This window comes from Rhinolophus hipposideros, assembly GCF_964194185.1.
Source record: "Rhinolophus hipposideros genome assembly, chromosome: 5".
NCBI classification, from domain to species: domain Eukaryota; kingdom Metazoa; phylum Chordata; class Mammalia; order Chiroptera; family Rhinolophidae; genus Rhinolophus; species Rhinolophus hipposideros.
Genome location: NC_138051.1, coordinates 68,430,251 through 68,446,415, shown reverse-complemented (window position 1 = coordinate 68,446,415; position 16,165 = coordinate 68,430,251). Strand labels below are relative to the sequence as shown.

The window sequence follows — 16,165 nt, the reverse complement described above, 5'->3', positions numbered from 1 at the left end:
TATAGGAGTTGTTTATCAAACTAAGAGCATAAAAATTCACATGTAACTATATAAAGTTGTAGATACTGGTGAGCATCAAATGTGACAGAGTGTGGAAACCTTGTGAACTATAAAGTACTATATTAAGGCACAATATCTTCTGATAATGAAAAGTCATTAAGAACTTCTACCTGCTTTTTTTCACATTTTCTCGATGGTTCCTATTCAGATCTAAAGTATACCATACTATCCTTACAAATATGTATTTGCAGTTTTCTAAGTAGAATGATTTCATGGAAGCCAAGTTGTGAAAGCTTGGCTTCCATGAAATCATTCTACTTAGAAAACTGCAAATACATATTTTGAAAATTTGCCTTTCAATCCAGGACAAGTTCAAATATTAGAGCAAAACAGCCAAATATTTATTTATTTTTAATTAAAACTTATTGGGGTGACAATTGTTAGTAAAGTTACATCTACTTCAGGTGTACAATTCTGTAATACATCATCTATATATTACATTGTGTGTTCATCACCCAGAGTCAGTTCTCCTTCCACCACCATATACGTATTTGATCCCCTTTACCCTCATCTACCACCCCTCTTCCCCCTTACCCTCTGGTAACCACTAAAGTATCGTCTGTGTCTATGAGTTTTTGTTTCTTTGTTTGTCTTGTCTTTGTTGCTTTCAGTTTTATATCCCACATATCAGTGAAATCACATGGTTCTCGACTTTTTCTGTGTGACTCATTTTGCTTAGCATGATAATCTCAATGGAATACTACTCTGCCATAAGAAAAGTTGAAATAGTGCCATTTGCGACAAAATGAATGGATCTTGCTTGAGATTACAGCTAAATATTTAAATGTAAAAGTCTGACAGGTTTTTTTTGTTGTAGTTTAGAAATTATGTGTAATAACTTAATGACAAAAGAATTTGTCCTGTCTTTTCAAGTTTATTTTTCTTAAAATTTCTTGTTCTATGTAGTGAAAGGAAAAGTATAATTAGTTTTCCCCTAAAAAGAGATGAGTCAATAGTCTTTAGAACCCAGTGTTTTTAAAATGAGAAAGCAAGTACAATGTGATTTAGTATTATTTACAATTTTGTTAAAAAATAGGAAATAAAACAATTGAGTCCCTGAATAATAGGAATCTCACACAAGTATTGTTGTAATTTTATCAATGTGATTTACCTTTATCACTATGGTTGGCTGAGAATTGACAGCAGTATTACCCACTTTCTCCTTTGTTTAAGACCTTTACTATCAGTACTTTAAGCCTTCTTCCACCCTCTATCCCCCACCCCAAACTTTCATCTCCCCCTAAATTTCTCCTTTACTCTTCTCCAAGATCTAGCTAATATCTGTGCCCTATCAATTAATAATGAATTAATAAATAAACGCACATGATGTGAAATATTTTTCTTACCCACTATAGTCTCCAGACAAAAATTCTGAAATAGCAGTAGGAAGCTCTTTTTTAATAATTAAAAGATAAGATGACATAGCTGCAAAAAGAAAAAGAAAAAAAGAGTTCCTGTTAGAATTCTATGATTTTTAAGCATTTAAAGAATAATGTATCCAGAAACACAGATATCCATTAGGGTTACGACAACATGTGGAAGATTAATTCATATTGTACTATCGAAGATATATATACTAAGACTGGAGATAACTAACTCTGTAGAGAAGAATAATTGTAAGCTTATTAAGTATCCTTTGTTTACATTTCAAGTCCAAGGCATTGGTAAGAGAAAGGGTCTTAATTATAGGCCATTTATAAATGAAATTCATTTGAAGTTTTGCAAAAAATCTTTTATGATATCACCCCTGTCCAAGGCATCAGAGGTTAGTTTAGCAACAATTGATAAAGAAACAGCAGTTTAATGAATATAGCTAATAACTTTCATTATTTGTTCTTTCTTATTAAAGACGTCCCCCGAGAAGTCTCACTCCCTCTCACTCCCTTTCTCTGTTCCCACCTGACCCAACAGACAAGCACATTATGGACATATTATGATAAAACAAAAACAAAATTCATAATAAATTACATTTTAAATTCTCTTCTAAAACATATTACAAAAGAGTCAATGGAAATCATTAAGCATATTAAAGGGACCAAACTTACAACTTTTATTTCATTTTATTAACAAAACTCATCTGTACTATGTAATCAAAATCTGAAGCTAGCACTATTTCTCACATTTAATCTGACAGGATCCAAGAAATAACTAGCTTTTACAGCATTTTAATAATGATCCTATTTCTGATGTAGCTATAAAAAAAATCCAAAAACAAATCCTATAAACCTTCCATTACGTACTAGGAAATGTTTTAATACGGTTACAGAATACAGAGCTCATTTATATGTAAATACTTGAGTTTAAGCTTAAATGCTTAAGTATATAGAAACCCAGATGATTTGGAGTCAGAACTTCAGTTTAACAGAGTAATAATCTCTCTTCCCCCCCAGAGGTTAAGTATATATTGAAAAAGAGCCAACAAGAATATGTCCATGAAGAATAAACAGTATACTCTGTGTGCACGTTAATTTTATTACTTATACATATATTTCAGGAAACACTTCACTTTCTCCTTGGACCTACAAAAACTAAGAACACAAATGAATGCCAAGTCTGAATGGCAAAAATCTGGGGGAAAATTGATTAAAAGGTTCAAATAGTTTAAGAAGAAGAATGTGTATTTCTCAATCAACATATTTAAGGGTAGCTGAACTTCTCTATAATTATCACAGTACTGTGTGACCACTTAACCCTGCACGAAAAAAAGGGTATACACTAGTTGGTGTGTAAATTTATATGAAGAGAGGCAATACTTACTACACACACAAACATACACTCTTAATTTTTTAGAAAAACAATAATGCACCTCTGACAAAGTAAAATTCAGTACAGTTAAATAAGTAATCACTTCTTTGTAATGAAAATGTGTACATATACACACTTTCCAGTTTATGACTATTTGTTTCCTCAGAAGTACAGCTGTGGAAGTACAGTTTTTTCCGCAGCAGAAGTATAGTATGTTTCTACAAACTCTCTTTCACTCATGGGGTATTAACAATTGATTGTATGTGAAAAGGTGTTCCGTACTGTTTATATTCTCATAAGAAAAAATGCTATCAATTTGGCACAGAACAGAAGGAAGGTTTAATTTCCTCCCCTCAAGAATGTGGAGTCTCTATTTATTCCAAAGAATCATACACATACGGTATGATGATGAAAATCATGAACTGAATTTTCTAAAAATGGCTTAGAGCTACTTAAATATATCTTGCAGGGCCGGGGGGTGGGGGGCGGGGAGACAAAAACAAGGAATGCAGACTTCCTACACAATGTAATTTATTATCTGCCCATCCGTCTTTCTTGCTTGGATTAATCCAACACCACATGCATTTCTAAAGTTTCAGACATTCATCTCTTTCAGTAATTTTCTATTATTTCTTTTAGATCTTTAGTTGTAAAAAGCTTCAATGAATATGAGATCATATTTCTTTCTAATATACAATCTGTCATTCTTCCCAGAATTTCTATTAGCCCCTGGCTAATCATTTGATCACTTTTATCCTCTGTTGCAGCCTTAACTCTTTGGATTTCAAATGGGTGTCCTATTTCATTAGATTCCAGTCTGAAGAACCATGTATATTTCAAGAAATATGAACTCACCAAACATATGTTTCTCTCTCAAAAAAAGATCTCAGCATACAAGATATAAATATAATAAAACATGCAAAATACTGCTTCTTTCTTAGAGAATGTTGGTGCTTATTTTAAAACTTACAAAACCACAGAGCTGATGATGGGGGGAAAAACCCACTGATGAAGCAAGTAAAACTAAGAAAGACACTCTCCTTTTCACTGTCTAAATTATTGTTTTCTTAAGGACAAGTAAACTTTCATGCAAGGACTAGCACCTTAACATGTTATGTATAATACAGAAAGGAAACAAAAATATACATTAAGTTAGGAAATAGATCTCAATTAGAATCACATGAAAAGAACAATCAGCTCCATAAAATAAACTGGAAAAGTTTTAAAGATACAATATCAATAAGAAAGCTCATGTATCCATTGTTTTTAACCAAAAGTTTCACCAGATCAAATAGCTGACTGTCACACCTTTTGTCTCATGTCTTCTATTAATGGCATAAGGAAGTGTTTAAAGACATCTCAGAGACAGATCATAAGCAAGAATTTGTAAATGATTTTTGCTGACATCAATACATACCATAGACTCCTAATACAAGACACACCATGTTGTACTCTAAATTAATAGCTGTAACAGGGTCATCCATAAGAGCTATGGTTATAGTTAAGTGGTTCTGGCCTACATACCACCAAAGAATTGGTGCTAGAAGACATACCTTGATGACAGGTATTCAACCATTACAAATCATTTAGTTTCACCACATTAACTAAATAAATATTCTTTTCTCCTTCATTTTAAACATAACTAATAGAACTCATTTAATGGAAACTGCCCTGGGAAGGAAATATAAAAATCTGTCAACCTAATCAAAACACAGAAGTTGAAAGTATTCTTTAAAAAACATGTGGAGAAGCGACTCATATTAAGAAATGACTAAAATAGGGTAAAATTTGATTAGGTAATAGCAAGTAGTAAGGTATTAATACTGGTTGATCTAATCATAAAGAGAAACACATGAGTTGGAAGTATGGAGGCTGAAGGGAGAAATGTCAGAACGGAGAAAGGGGGAAGGGCTCTGTGGGAGAAGAATGAGAACAGCAAACATTTTTGGGGTTTTGGATTCCGGATTATATGCTTGACAGTATTCTAAGTGATTTGCAAGTTATTTCCTCATTTGAGTTCCACCACAGGCCTGTGAGGTAGATATTATTTATTGTACAGATAAAGAAAGGGAGGCACAAAAGAGTGACTTGCCCAATCTAGTGATGGTGGAAACAGCCAGTCTGGTTTGAGAAAGTCATACTATTAACTCTTATGCTGTGGGAAAGCGCAGGAGCAACGTGAAGACAAAATCTACCACAGTGAAGAAAAATAAGGAAAGTCTATCAAAGGACCACTCCCCAGGATTAGTCTTTTTTCATCAGCATTGAAACAACAAATTGCTTCTGAAGGTTGAGTTTAACCATTGGGTTCAAAGAAAATAAAGAATTTATACAACACGGAATATAAGTTAGAAGCTTTAAAAACACTTAGAATGTTAATTTCACTTTGAAATGTATTTTCCATATAATTCATTTCATTTTTATGAGCTGGTTTGGTGATCAGTCCAAGATTCCTCAGACAAGCGAAGGAATTTCAGGATAAGACTCTACTAATAGGACTCCACGCCACGATTGTGCTGGAGCAGCATGTGTTGTTGTAGTTCAGAAGAAAAAGTTTCCTATTCTCACATAATTAAGATATTAACACAACACTGAAATCTGAAAAATATTAAATGAAAATCAATCCGTCTTCCCACAAACCCTATACTCTTATTGGACTATTTTTCCCAGGACTCCTTAAAAAAAATAAATAAATAAAAGACAGAGCCTCGATTGGAGTTTGGGCCTAAGAAATCATTAGTCTACAAAAGCAATTAACTTTTTTGTTAAACACTTAAAATACGCATGTGAAGATAAAATTATGTACAGCTATTTTTAAAACAAAGTTAGGTTTTCAGCACTTGAAGGATGTTCAGCAATTTCTTACAGGATTAGTCAGCTAGCCCTAAACAGGGGAACTTTGGGAGGAAATAATAAGTTTGCCTTTCCATCTAAGAGAGGTTCAATTTTACTTCAAACAGGTTTTTAGTCATGGATAGCAACGGGTTTATTTTATTCAACGTCTTATTAACCTGATGTTTCTATTAAAAGACCAAATACCCTTCAAAGTCCATCCTCACTCAAAATAAGACACAACAAAATCTCCCTCTTCTTAAAAAAGTACATTTCTTAAAACCCTCAAAACAATGTCATTTCCCTAATTCTGAAAAATCCTGTAATTAAACTTCAATAAAAAAATTACTAAGAAATGCATTGTATTCTAAACCTTTTTAAAGTGACATATTACCAGAAAATTCTGTCAAAGGAAGTACTTGTGAAAAAGACTCCTTCCAAATTGCCTATATCTTTCCTATTCTAAGGCAGTGCTTCTTAGAATTTCTGGACAATATTGTTCAGGCTCAAAACAGCTGTAGTTTGACTTACCAGCAGATGGCGCGGTAACAGCACACCCAATCCCCGTTTCCCAGGAGACAATACAAACTACCTAGTACCACTAAAAGACTTCACTATCCTACAAAACAACAAACAACAACAAAAACCAAGGAATAAAGTAAAACCAAATAGTTTCTAATTTATCTAATATTAAATCATAAATTTGAAAAAACACTGAGAATTTGAAATTTTTATAGTTCTCAACTGAAAATGACCTTATTTATACCTCTGTTTATGAGATTCAGTAACTGTGCTGCTTGAGTACATAAAAAGGCTGCTGAGTTTCTCTTAAAACTTGGATTCCCAAACTGAGGTGTTAATCAAGGCTGCTAGAGTAAGGTTTGTGGGATCTGTGCCAGACTGGAAAACCCTGGGTCATTCTAGCTGTTTCAGGAGGTTTCAGTAAGACTACCAAATGTTTAGAGTTCTCCTTTCACAATATGCAGCAGTTATTCGATCTTTAATCTCCTTTAAAGAACAGGGGCTTTAAAGAACTCAGGAAAGAATACGCTGTCCGTAGTGGCCCTTCACATGTTATAAGAGCAAAAGAAGAATTTAACATACTCCTAGGAGTCACTCCCCTTTCCACATTTTGAGTTGGGCAAGATAGGAAACCAGAAATAACATTAATTAACTTCACTTTTATCAGATATTTGTAAGTGTTAATAGGACTTTCTCTAGCTTGACTAAAGATGATTTGGGGCTTACTATTTGATTTCTAAGGACATTTTAGTGTACTGGGTGGTCTAGCTCAGGAGTTCAAATGAATTGAAACCACATAACTACTTACCTTGGTTTTTAAGAAAAGAATCTCATAATGCAATGCAAAGGAAACTATGCGTACACTACCTATGCTTATTTGCTATTACAGTTCTTAATCCTTTTACTAGTACTACACTAAATTCAAACTCCAAGCCAGAGTTCTCTTGTCTTTAACAGCATTAAATATTAAAACTCCCAGATGCCTCTTTTCTGACTTTGTGTCCCAGAAGCAATGACTCTCAGCAAATGCCACTCCCGCGCCTGAGGAAATGGGCAGCAGCTGGGGGCTATCTCTGGCTCTGGCCTATTTCAGGCCCCCTAATTCATTAGGGTTGGGAATTGCTTTCAAGTAGTATTTTACTATATGGCTCTCCATTTTCCAAAGGCAGAGGTTCCCATAACCTTAGAATAACAGCGCTAAATTTAGTGAGTCACATTTTTTTCTGTCATAAAGTTTAGAGATTATTCAAAGACAGTAGATTTTTTCCGATCAATTTGTTAGACCACATTAGTGCCCTGTGATTACTACTTGTGCCTGATTGATCTTGGGGAAAAGGGTTTTCTGTGGAGTTCTGACAGTAGATGCTTTCCCAAAGAAACTGTATGTTCACTTATATATTCTGTGGTCTTGTCTTCCCAGTTGATCAAAAATTTTATCCTCCTACAGGAGTACCAAACCAGGTTGCTGGCTTTTTCCTTGTCTCACTCCTTCTCTTAGTCCTTCCTTTCTTTCTATAATAAATATCACTTACTAAATGCCTACTATGTGCTAGGTACTAAGGACATAAATGAATGAGAAAGTTATCATACTTAGATTTATGGACCACGGAAATGTAGGGAACAAACAGGGGCTTCACTGTAAGATCCATGTAACAAACATTGATCAAGAGCAATTCATAAGCATTTTGCTTTTGAAGGTTTCTCTGTTCCATTTTTCTCATAGATGCATGGGGGTATAGAATCCCAAGAAAACTGAGAAATGTTTAAATGTTACAAAGAACAAAAGAGTAGGAAGCATTAATCTGTGACATGATTACCTAACCTGAAAACAGATTTCAAAATATTTTCTATTTTACCCAAGATCCTACTCTCCCCAATACTTTCAACTTTTTAATTTTTATATAATTCTAAACTACAAATCATACTATAGGCTTTCAAGTTTCTTCCTGTCATTTACATAATATACAAAATTGTCTCTTTGAGGCAAAATCTTAGCCTTTTAAGTAGAACTTTTGAAACTATCTCATTCATTCAACAAATAGTATTTATTGAGTTCTTCTACCAGAAACTAGACCAAGTTATAAAAACACATAGTTACTGTCCCCAAGGAGTTTTTAAAATCCTCAACATCTAATCTTTTCACAGCTTTTCAAACATTCACAATATTTGTAAAGAACAAAGGCTTTAGAAATAGACAGTAGGAGGTTTGAATCCTGAGCTTTATTAAGGGGAAAAGGGAACTAAATTAGTCCCTCTTCTGTGAAATGAGATACTGTCATCTACCTTGAAGAGGTGTGAGTATAACTGAAGTGTCTAGTGGAACACTTGACCTAAATAGAATGTATTATATTATTTTTCAGTCCTAAACAATCATTGCAAAAACTCAGACCATTTATACTGATAATGAATAGCCTATCTTTCAAAAATGCTGTCTGAACTATATTATATGCAGATAGGCAAGCAAGAAGTATAAAAATTCAATCCGATGCTGTACACTTTATAGCATCTTATAAATATCCAGTGTATTTGCAATTAACAAAGAAAAAGTCAAAATCCACTTTGAAGAAATAACATTAAATAAGTAACATGCACAACACATTACAGATTCTCCCAAATAAGTGTTTCTTCTCAAGCATACATAGTGTAGTAACTGTTTAGGCCTTCCAAAGACCCAACTTAAACATCAATCAAGAAACTACTTAAGGCTGTAGAGTTGCTAGTCATTAACCTCAGAGGCTCAGCGGCTGCCCTCAAGGGTGGTTCCAAGAACTAAGACTCCCCCTTTCTGACAAGGAACAGTACCTATGAAAGCTTTTAGAGCAATAGATGCTGATTTGTTAAAAATACCTAAGAAAAGGCTAAATCATCTTTTAAACCAAGTGTAACCCTCCCACTGAACTTTCTTGTAATAAAATATTTTAATGCTCTGAAAGAATTAACATGCTTCCCAAAGTATCAAATTAGAATTAGAATTTTGGGGTAAGAAGGAGCCTTAAGCTCCCTGCTTCCCATCCTACCCACAGCAATTTAACAAAGAGGTAACTGAAGCTAAGGGAGTGAGAGGGATTTCCCCAAGACACATGGCTACCGAACAGCAGAGACTGGAATAGACAGAATTCAAGGTATCTGTTTTCCAACTCAGTGTCCTGGTCACAAGAGCAAGTTTCTATCTATTATAATAAAGGAATGATTTATGCACATCTGGCTAAGACAAAAGAAAAAAACCTCTGAAATATGTTTCAGTTATTACTTACTGGGCTGTCAATAAGTAAAATTTACCCAAGGTAAAGAAAATCATGAAGACATTATTCTAAAAACTAAACAAGCATTAGAAGCTTTTCTGAATTTGAGGGACATTAAAAATGCTGTGACTGCTTCTAAGTCACTTTAAAAAAAGGTTCTAAAACAAAGCAAGGAAGTAAATCAACAAACTTATAGTTAGAGGAAACTGATGATTTATTCACCACCAAACGCAGGAATCTTTTCTAAAACATTCTGAAAATTGACCAACAGGCTCTGTTTGAACGTTTTCAGGGATAAGGAACATTTTCACAGGAGTGTAGGTCATCCCCATTATCACACAGCATAGTTACTAAGGTATTCCAAATGAATCCCAACTAGCTTCACTGTAGACTTCTACCCATTAGAACTAGTTCTACTCTCTGGAACAATACTGAATCAGTCTAGTATCTTTTTTGTATTTCATGTTCAGTTTTGCAAATATTTAAAGCTAGTGATCAGTCTAGCAGTCCCCTTTTTCCTTCTTGATAAATATATCTAGAATACTTAAAAGTACTTGGAAATAACTCATACAAATCATATTCAGCTCCATTCAGTTCAACAAAGGTTTATTAAGTCCGAGGTATTCTGCTACGTTCTGGAAATACAAAGAGAAATGAGACATAATCCTTGCCCTGGAGGAGCTTACAATATAGTGGGGGAGAAAAATATATACAGAGATAACTTTAATCTAGTAACAGCAAGTGCTAAAATAGATCCATGTTCAATAATAGTCGCATACAAGAGTAGAGAACAAGGAAGGGATCAGGGTGAAGGAAATAGAGACTACAACAGCAGGCACTGTGGCATAGTCACAAATTTGGATCTAAATTCCTGGATTGAAAACTCTACATAAAATGCTAAACAACAGCTCAACCTAATCTAAACACAATGTTTAGTAATGTTTTTAGTAACCATATGGAAAAGACAATGAAGGGTTGAAAAATCAAAATACACATTCATATTAGAGACAAGTGCACAGTTAAGCAATTTGCTAAAATAAATTATTCCAAAGGAGATCTTAAAATCAATGGCATTATATAGATCCATAAAGGAAGAGACTAGTGTTACTGATTTCTAGTCTGAAGGGTGAAGTAGTGTGTGTTAGGACATTATTTGGTATAGCATCCAGGAAAGCATTCTTCTCATTCAATAATAACTTTTCCTCATGTAAATTCAAAGAATTGAAGCATGAATGTTGAGAATTTCCAAAACAATGGCAACTACAATTTACTGTTGGAATGTTAATTTTTTATTTGACCAAGAAAGCCATTAAAGAAGGAATTTGGTTGAATACTATTTAAAGTGAAATAGCTCAGGTTTCTTGAGTATCAGAGTTGAACTTTATTAAAGTTGTCATCTTTAAATTATTTTGAACTGTTACATGTCAGAAGATTAAAATTTCCTCTGACCATACAATCTTCTGTAAGATCCAAAATGCATGCCAACCTTTTCTGTATTTTCCTTTAAACTAACAGCATTTATGCAGCATTCCAGTCAATGGTAAAAGCATGTTCAACACTACATAACTTCTTTACAACACATACAAATATAATTCCCCTATTTTGAATTTAAATGCTTAGTACATTTAGTCAATAACTGTCTACAATTAACAATAATTTTTGCTCCTACAATGGTTCTTGATATTAAGGATCATTTTTTAAAGGGAACAAGATAACAGATAAATATGAGAATGTTTATTTGTCTCAAAGCTTATGTTTTAAACCACTTGATCATATTGACTTTGTTGCAAGAGGACATTGCTTTGGCCATACCTGACTGTTCACAGCTCACGGAACACCATTCGCGCTAAAGCAGTATCCACCAATGGAGAAGATAATGAAGGGTTGAAAAATCAAATACATATATTCATATTAGAAACAAGTGCACATTTAAGGGGGGTGATCAGGACAAAAGCAGAGGGGAAATATATTAGAATCACCTGGAGAGTTTTTCCAAATAGTATCTCACCACTATCACAACTATAGGAAACCAATGCTTAAGAGGTGCACTGCAGACCTAATAACAAGATTGAAATCAAGGGTTTACCTGGAACTGATTTAGAAGCTATTGTCCAGATGGGCTGCTGAAAAGGGTCTACAAAAAGGAGTAATGAAGACAACACACAGAATTTCTGAAGATACCTATGTCTACAGAGATTCAGGTTCCCAGCTAGACCTGTAGTAAGGCAAGAAACCAATGAAGGAAATCATTTCCATCACATCTATGCATAAGCAGCGCACTTTTAATTGCTTACCTCCAATATTCTGAATTATTATAGTTGCTGCCACCACCACCTACAAAAGACCAAATGTATTCAGAAGATGAAAGGGAAAATAATATAAAAGGATCAGTATTTTATTAAAATCCAATAACTATTACTAAAAAACAGATGCAGAAGTCGAGAAGAGTGGAGCTGGAAAGAATCAATTTTGCCAACCATTTGTAATACATAAAACTAATAATCATCACATAAAAGCCTTTCTTTAACAGTTTCAGGCTTACTATAAAGAATACTTTTGGGGGCAGCCAGATGGCTCAGTTGGTTGGAGCGTGAGCTCTGAACAGCAAGGTTGCTGGTTCGATTCCCACATGGGCCAGTGAGCTGTGCCCTCCCAACTAGATTGAAGACAATGAGCTGCCGATGAACCTCCAGAGGGGTGGCTGGAGGGCTCAGTTGGTTAGATCGCAAGCTCTTAACAAGGTTGTCGGTTCAATTCCCACATGGGATGATAGGCTGCGCCTCCTGCAACTAAAGATTGAGGTTGGCGACTGGACTTGGAACTAGGCTGCGCCCTCCACAACTAGATTAAAGGACAACTACTTGGAGCTGATGGGCCCTGGAAAAGCACAATGTCCCCCAATATTCCCCAATAAAATTTATTTTTTTAAAAAAGAATACTTTTGAAAGTTTTCTTGGCAGTCATTTTTAAAGTTAAAAGTGTTAAAAATCTAGTAATCAGTGATTATCAAAGTACCAAAAAATTGAAATTGAATCTATCTGAGACCATTATTCTGTCTTTCTACAGTTTAGCTTCCTTTCATTCACCTAATTTCTTTCTCTTTTATATACTTGTCTCTTTTAACTGGAAATAGAAGAAAAATATCCCTCTCTGGATTTGGGGCAATATTAGGAGGAAAAAAAAAATTACCTTTCCAGGTAACCCAAATGCAAAGAGTCCAAGATCTTCATAAGATGTCACAGCTGTTAAAAGAAAGCATAATTTTCACTTTTACAAAAAAGTATTCATGTGCCAAGTCTTAAAGGGAAGAAAGCTATTCCACTACTACCTTATAGTTATTAGATGATCAAACTCAATTTAAAGCAGAAGTAATCACTTTTTGGGAAACTTTTGAAGACTTATGGTCTGTAAGGATAGAGTCCTCTTAGAATAAATAGAGCTTAGCAAATCCCAAGTTTGTCTAACAACAATCCAGGCTGCATTAATTCTAATGGAATAATTACTCAAGAACAATCCCACTTCTTCGCACTCAATAGTACTTGCATACTACACTGTCCAAATGTAAGCTTCTGTTGGTCACAGTTAAAAAACACTGTGTATGTAAATAAAGTTAGATAAAGTATGAAAGTTGTACCATACTTTCGGAGACAGACTTTTCCAGCTACTTAGGATGATGATAATGTATTCATGATAGAAGAAATACCCTCATTACCCCATAATTAGTAGGGCACGCATTTTCTTCTCTCATCATAAAAGAGTATAAAATTACATTTTCATTTCATGTTCAAAAACTGTGGTCACAGAAAAGATAAAAATAAAATGGCTGAAAAAAGAACTAAATTTGTCCTCAGTCCATATAGCTTCATGTTCTAACTAATGACACCACTGGTAAAAATAAGAGACATAAAAACATGTGTACAATCCTATAGTTTGAAAAATGCTTAACCTTATACTTCTTACACTAAAAAGCAGCACACTAGCAGCTACACACATCTGCTACTGAGCCAAAGATATGGCTCATCATTTCTCAAAGCAAGTTTTAATACATCCAGACTCAAGATATACGCGAGTTTTCCTTAAATGTCCACTAAATTAACAAAAAACTCCTCTAGACTTTCATAAACAAAGACTTTCAGGTATGTAAAAACAAGCATTTTTAAAACTGCATATGGTCTTTACATGTTATAACTACAAAGTCAGAAAGAAAAGAGTGAAATGCTGACAAATAACTTTTAATAATTCAGAATAGAAATATTAACCTTTTTTTTGCCAAGCATACATTTAAAATTTTAACTTTACTATCAGAATCAATCAAAGAATTTAGAAACTTTTTGGATCATACACCCATTTTTAAAAATGTATTTACGTACTATTAAATACAATGGACAATTTACTTTTGAATTTGGGATATATCATTTGATTTTAAGTAGGAACCTTTATGCTTTAACAAGGAAAGACTTCAATAATAACTTTATAGGGGTAGATTTTTTACATACACAGTTGACCCTTGAACAATGCGGGGGTTACGGGTGTCGATCCCAGAGCAGTCAAAAATCTGTGTATGACTTTTGATTCCCTTCAAATTTAACTACTAATAGCCTACTGTTGGCCAGAAGCTTTACTGATAACATAAAGTCAATGAACACATATTTTGTATATGCATTATATACTGTGTTCTTACAATAAAGTAAGCTAGAGAAAATAAAATATTATTAAGAAAATCATAAGGAAGAATACATTTACAGTACTGTACTATATTGATGGATACTGTAAGTCATGTCATCTGTTTACAAGATGAATCATCTGTCAGTACCTACATCAATATTGTTTTAGTGATATGAAAATTTATAGATATTACATGTATTACTAACATATCAAAAATGAAGATAATTTGAAAAAGAAATCTGTATTTATTTACACATGTAACAATTCATGCATTAATAACAAAGAAGTAGCAATACAATTGCTTTATGGTAGCTAGTGTAATTGATACGACTGCCTTACAGTTGTAAGAAAATCCCCCCAAATTTTTCCAATATATTTATGGAAAAAAAATCTGTGTACAAGTGGACCCAACAGTTCAAACCCATGTTGTTCACAGGTCAACTGTATTTTAGAATATAAAATTAAAAAGCAGAATTACAAAACTAAGAGCTGGAATTTTTTCCTCCCGTAGGAAATGCCAACATTCTTTTATTTCAAATACATATAAAGTGAATGTCATCACAATGACATTATTAATAATTATTTTAATCAATAAATCTTTATTAGTTTGTTTAATATTCCCAAACATAATTGACTGTTAATGTCATATAGGGACACGGTTCCTTAAATTTAACATTCCAAAGGCTTGGTATGTATAAAAAAAACCCAGAAAATTCTCTAAATGTTGGCTTCTATCTAATTCGACATTGAGAAGGTAATTTTGCTATATATTATGTTTACGTGAACCAAGTCTCCAGAAAGTCTCTGATCTATCACTATGAGATTAAAGAAATATCATTGTTCATTTTTAACATCCCTTTTTTATATTATAGTTAAATGTGTCTGTTCTTTCTTAAGAAAAACTTTCCTTCCAAGAATTTAAAGCCAGGAGACTTTTCAGTGTTATTAATACATATGGGACTATATCAAATAACTTTTATTTTTTAATTTAACTTAATTTACCTTTATTTTTATTGAATTACAGTTGACATACAATATTATATTAGTTTCAGGAATACAATATAGTGATTTGATATTTTTGTACATTACAACATGATCACTACAGTAAGTATAGTTACCATCTGTCACCATGTGAAGTTATTAGATTATTGACTGTATTCCCTATGCTGTATATTACATCCCAGTGACTTATTTTATAATTGGAAGTTTGTACCTCTTAATCCCTTTCACCTGTTTCACCCAATCTGCCCACCCCTCTTCCCTCTGGCAACCACCAGTTTGTTCTCTAGGAGTCTATTTCTGTTTTGTTCAAATAACTTACTTTTAAAATGACCTATTTTGTATCGGTTTCTCAGTCAGTGAGCAAGTAATCAAGATAATACTCATCAAAAAGTTTAACTAAGGTCTGTTTTATTTTTAAACAGAAGAAAATGAGTATAGATTATATATTTAGTAAACTTGAAAAGCAAATAACCTTCCCATAAGTAAAAATTGTTATTAAAAGATTCCAAAAGCAATTGGTATTTCACTTATCTAAATTTAAATAAATTAAACATTTATTTTTAATTTTTTAATGAGAACACAACCTTTCTTGTTCCAGAAAATATAATCAAACCAACAGCATAATGAAGACAGTTGTAATTGCAACTTCTGACAATAGCGGCATATATTTTAGCAATCTCAAATTGCTGTCTATTATTTTCTAGTTTTAGGAAAATATCTCTAAATACAATACACTCCCAAATTCAGAGTGAAAAAGGCTTATTAGACTTTTAAATGGAGACTAAGTACAATGTTCAAACCCTAACTCTGTCTTTCAAATCAGGAATGTCTGGCTAGTCATTCAGTTCTGTCACTGTCATCATCCTTCTTTTATGTTACAAAATTAGAAGTACTTTTCCATAACTGAGACATCATGAATATGAATAATGGCTTCTGGCTTAACATTGAGGCTTTATTAAAATAAAATGTGCACATAGTCAGCCAAATGCTTTACCTCTACATGTTCACTTTTTAATCGTTTTTCTGGATCATCTAAACATACAAACCAAAACAACACTGTACTTTTAAAGTTCTGTCATTTGGGCAATTAAGATGCT

The 16,165-nt window shown here is 33.4% G+C and overlaps 1 protein-coding gene across 4 annotated transcripts in view; it reads right to left on the bottom strand.

Annotated features, from left to right (window-relative positions):
* The window catches only part of SLC38A6 (solute carrier family 38 member 6), a 47,505-nt gene that overhangs the window by 21,592 nt on the left and 9,748 nt on the right, over window positions 1-16,165 (bottom strand). For 3 of the 4 annotated variants that reach the window (XM_081049602.1, XM_081049605.1, XM_081049604.1), the window contains 3 exons: window positions 12,591-12,643; window positions 11,696-11,735; window positions 1,407-1,485 (listed from right to left, as the gene is read on the bottom strand). In XM_081049602.1, coding sequence (XP_080905728.1) covers window positions 1,407-1,485; window positions 11,696-11,735; window positions 12,591-12,643 — 172 coding nt within the window. The remainder of the gene's footprint in view (window positions 1-1,406; window positions 1,486-11,695; window positions 11,736-12,590; window positions 12,644-16,165) is intronic. The other variant, XM_081049603.1, reaches the window with a different exon arrangement.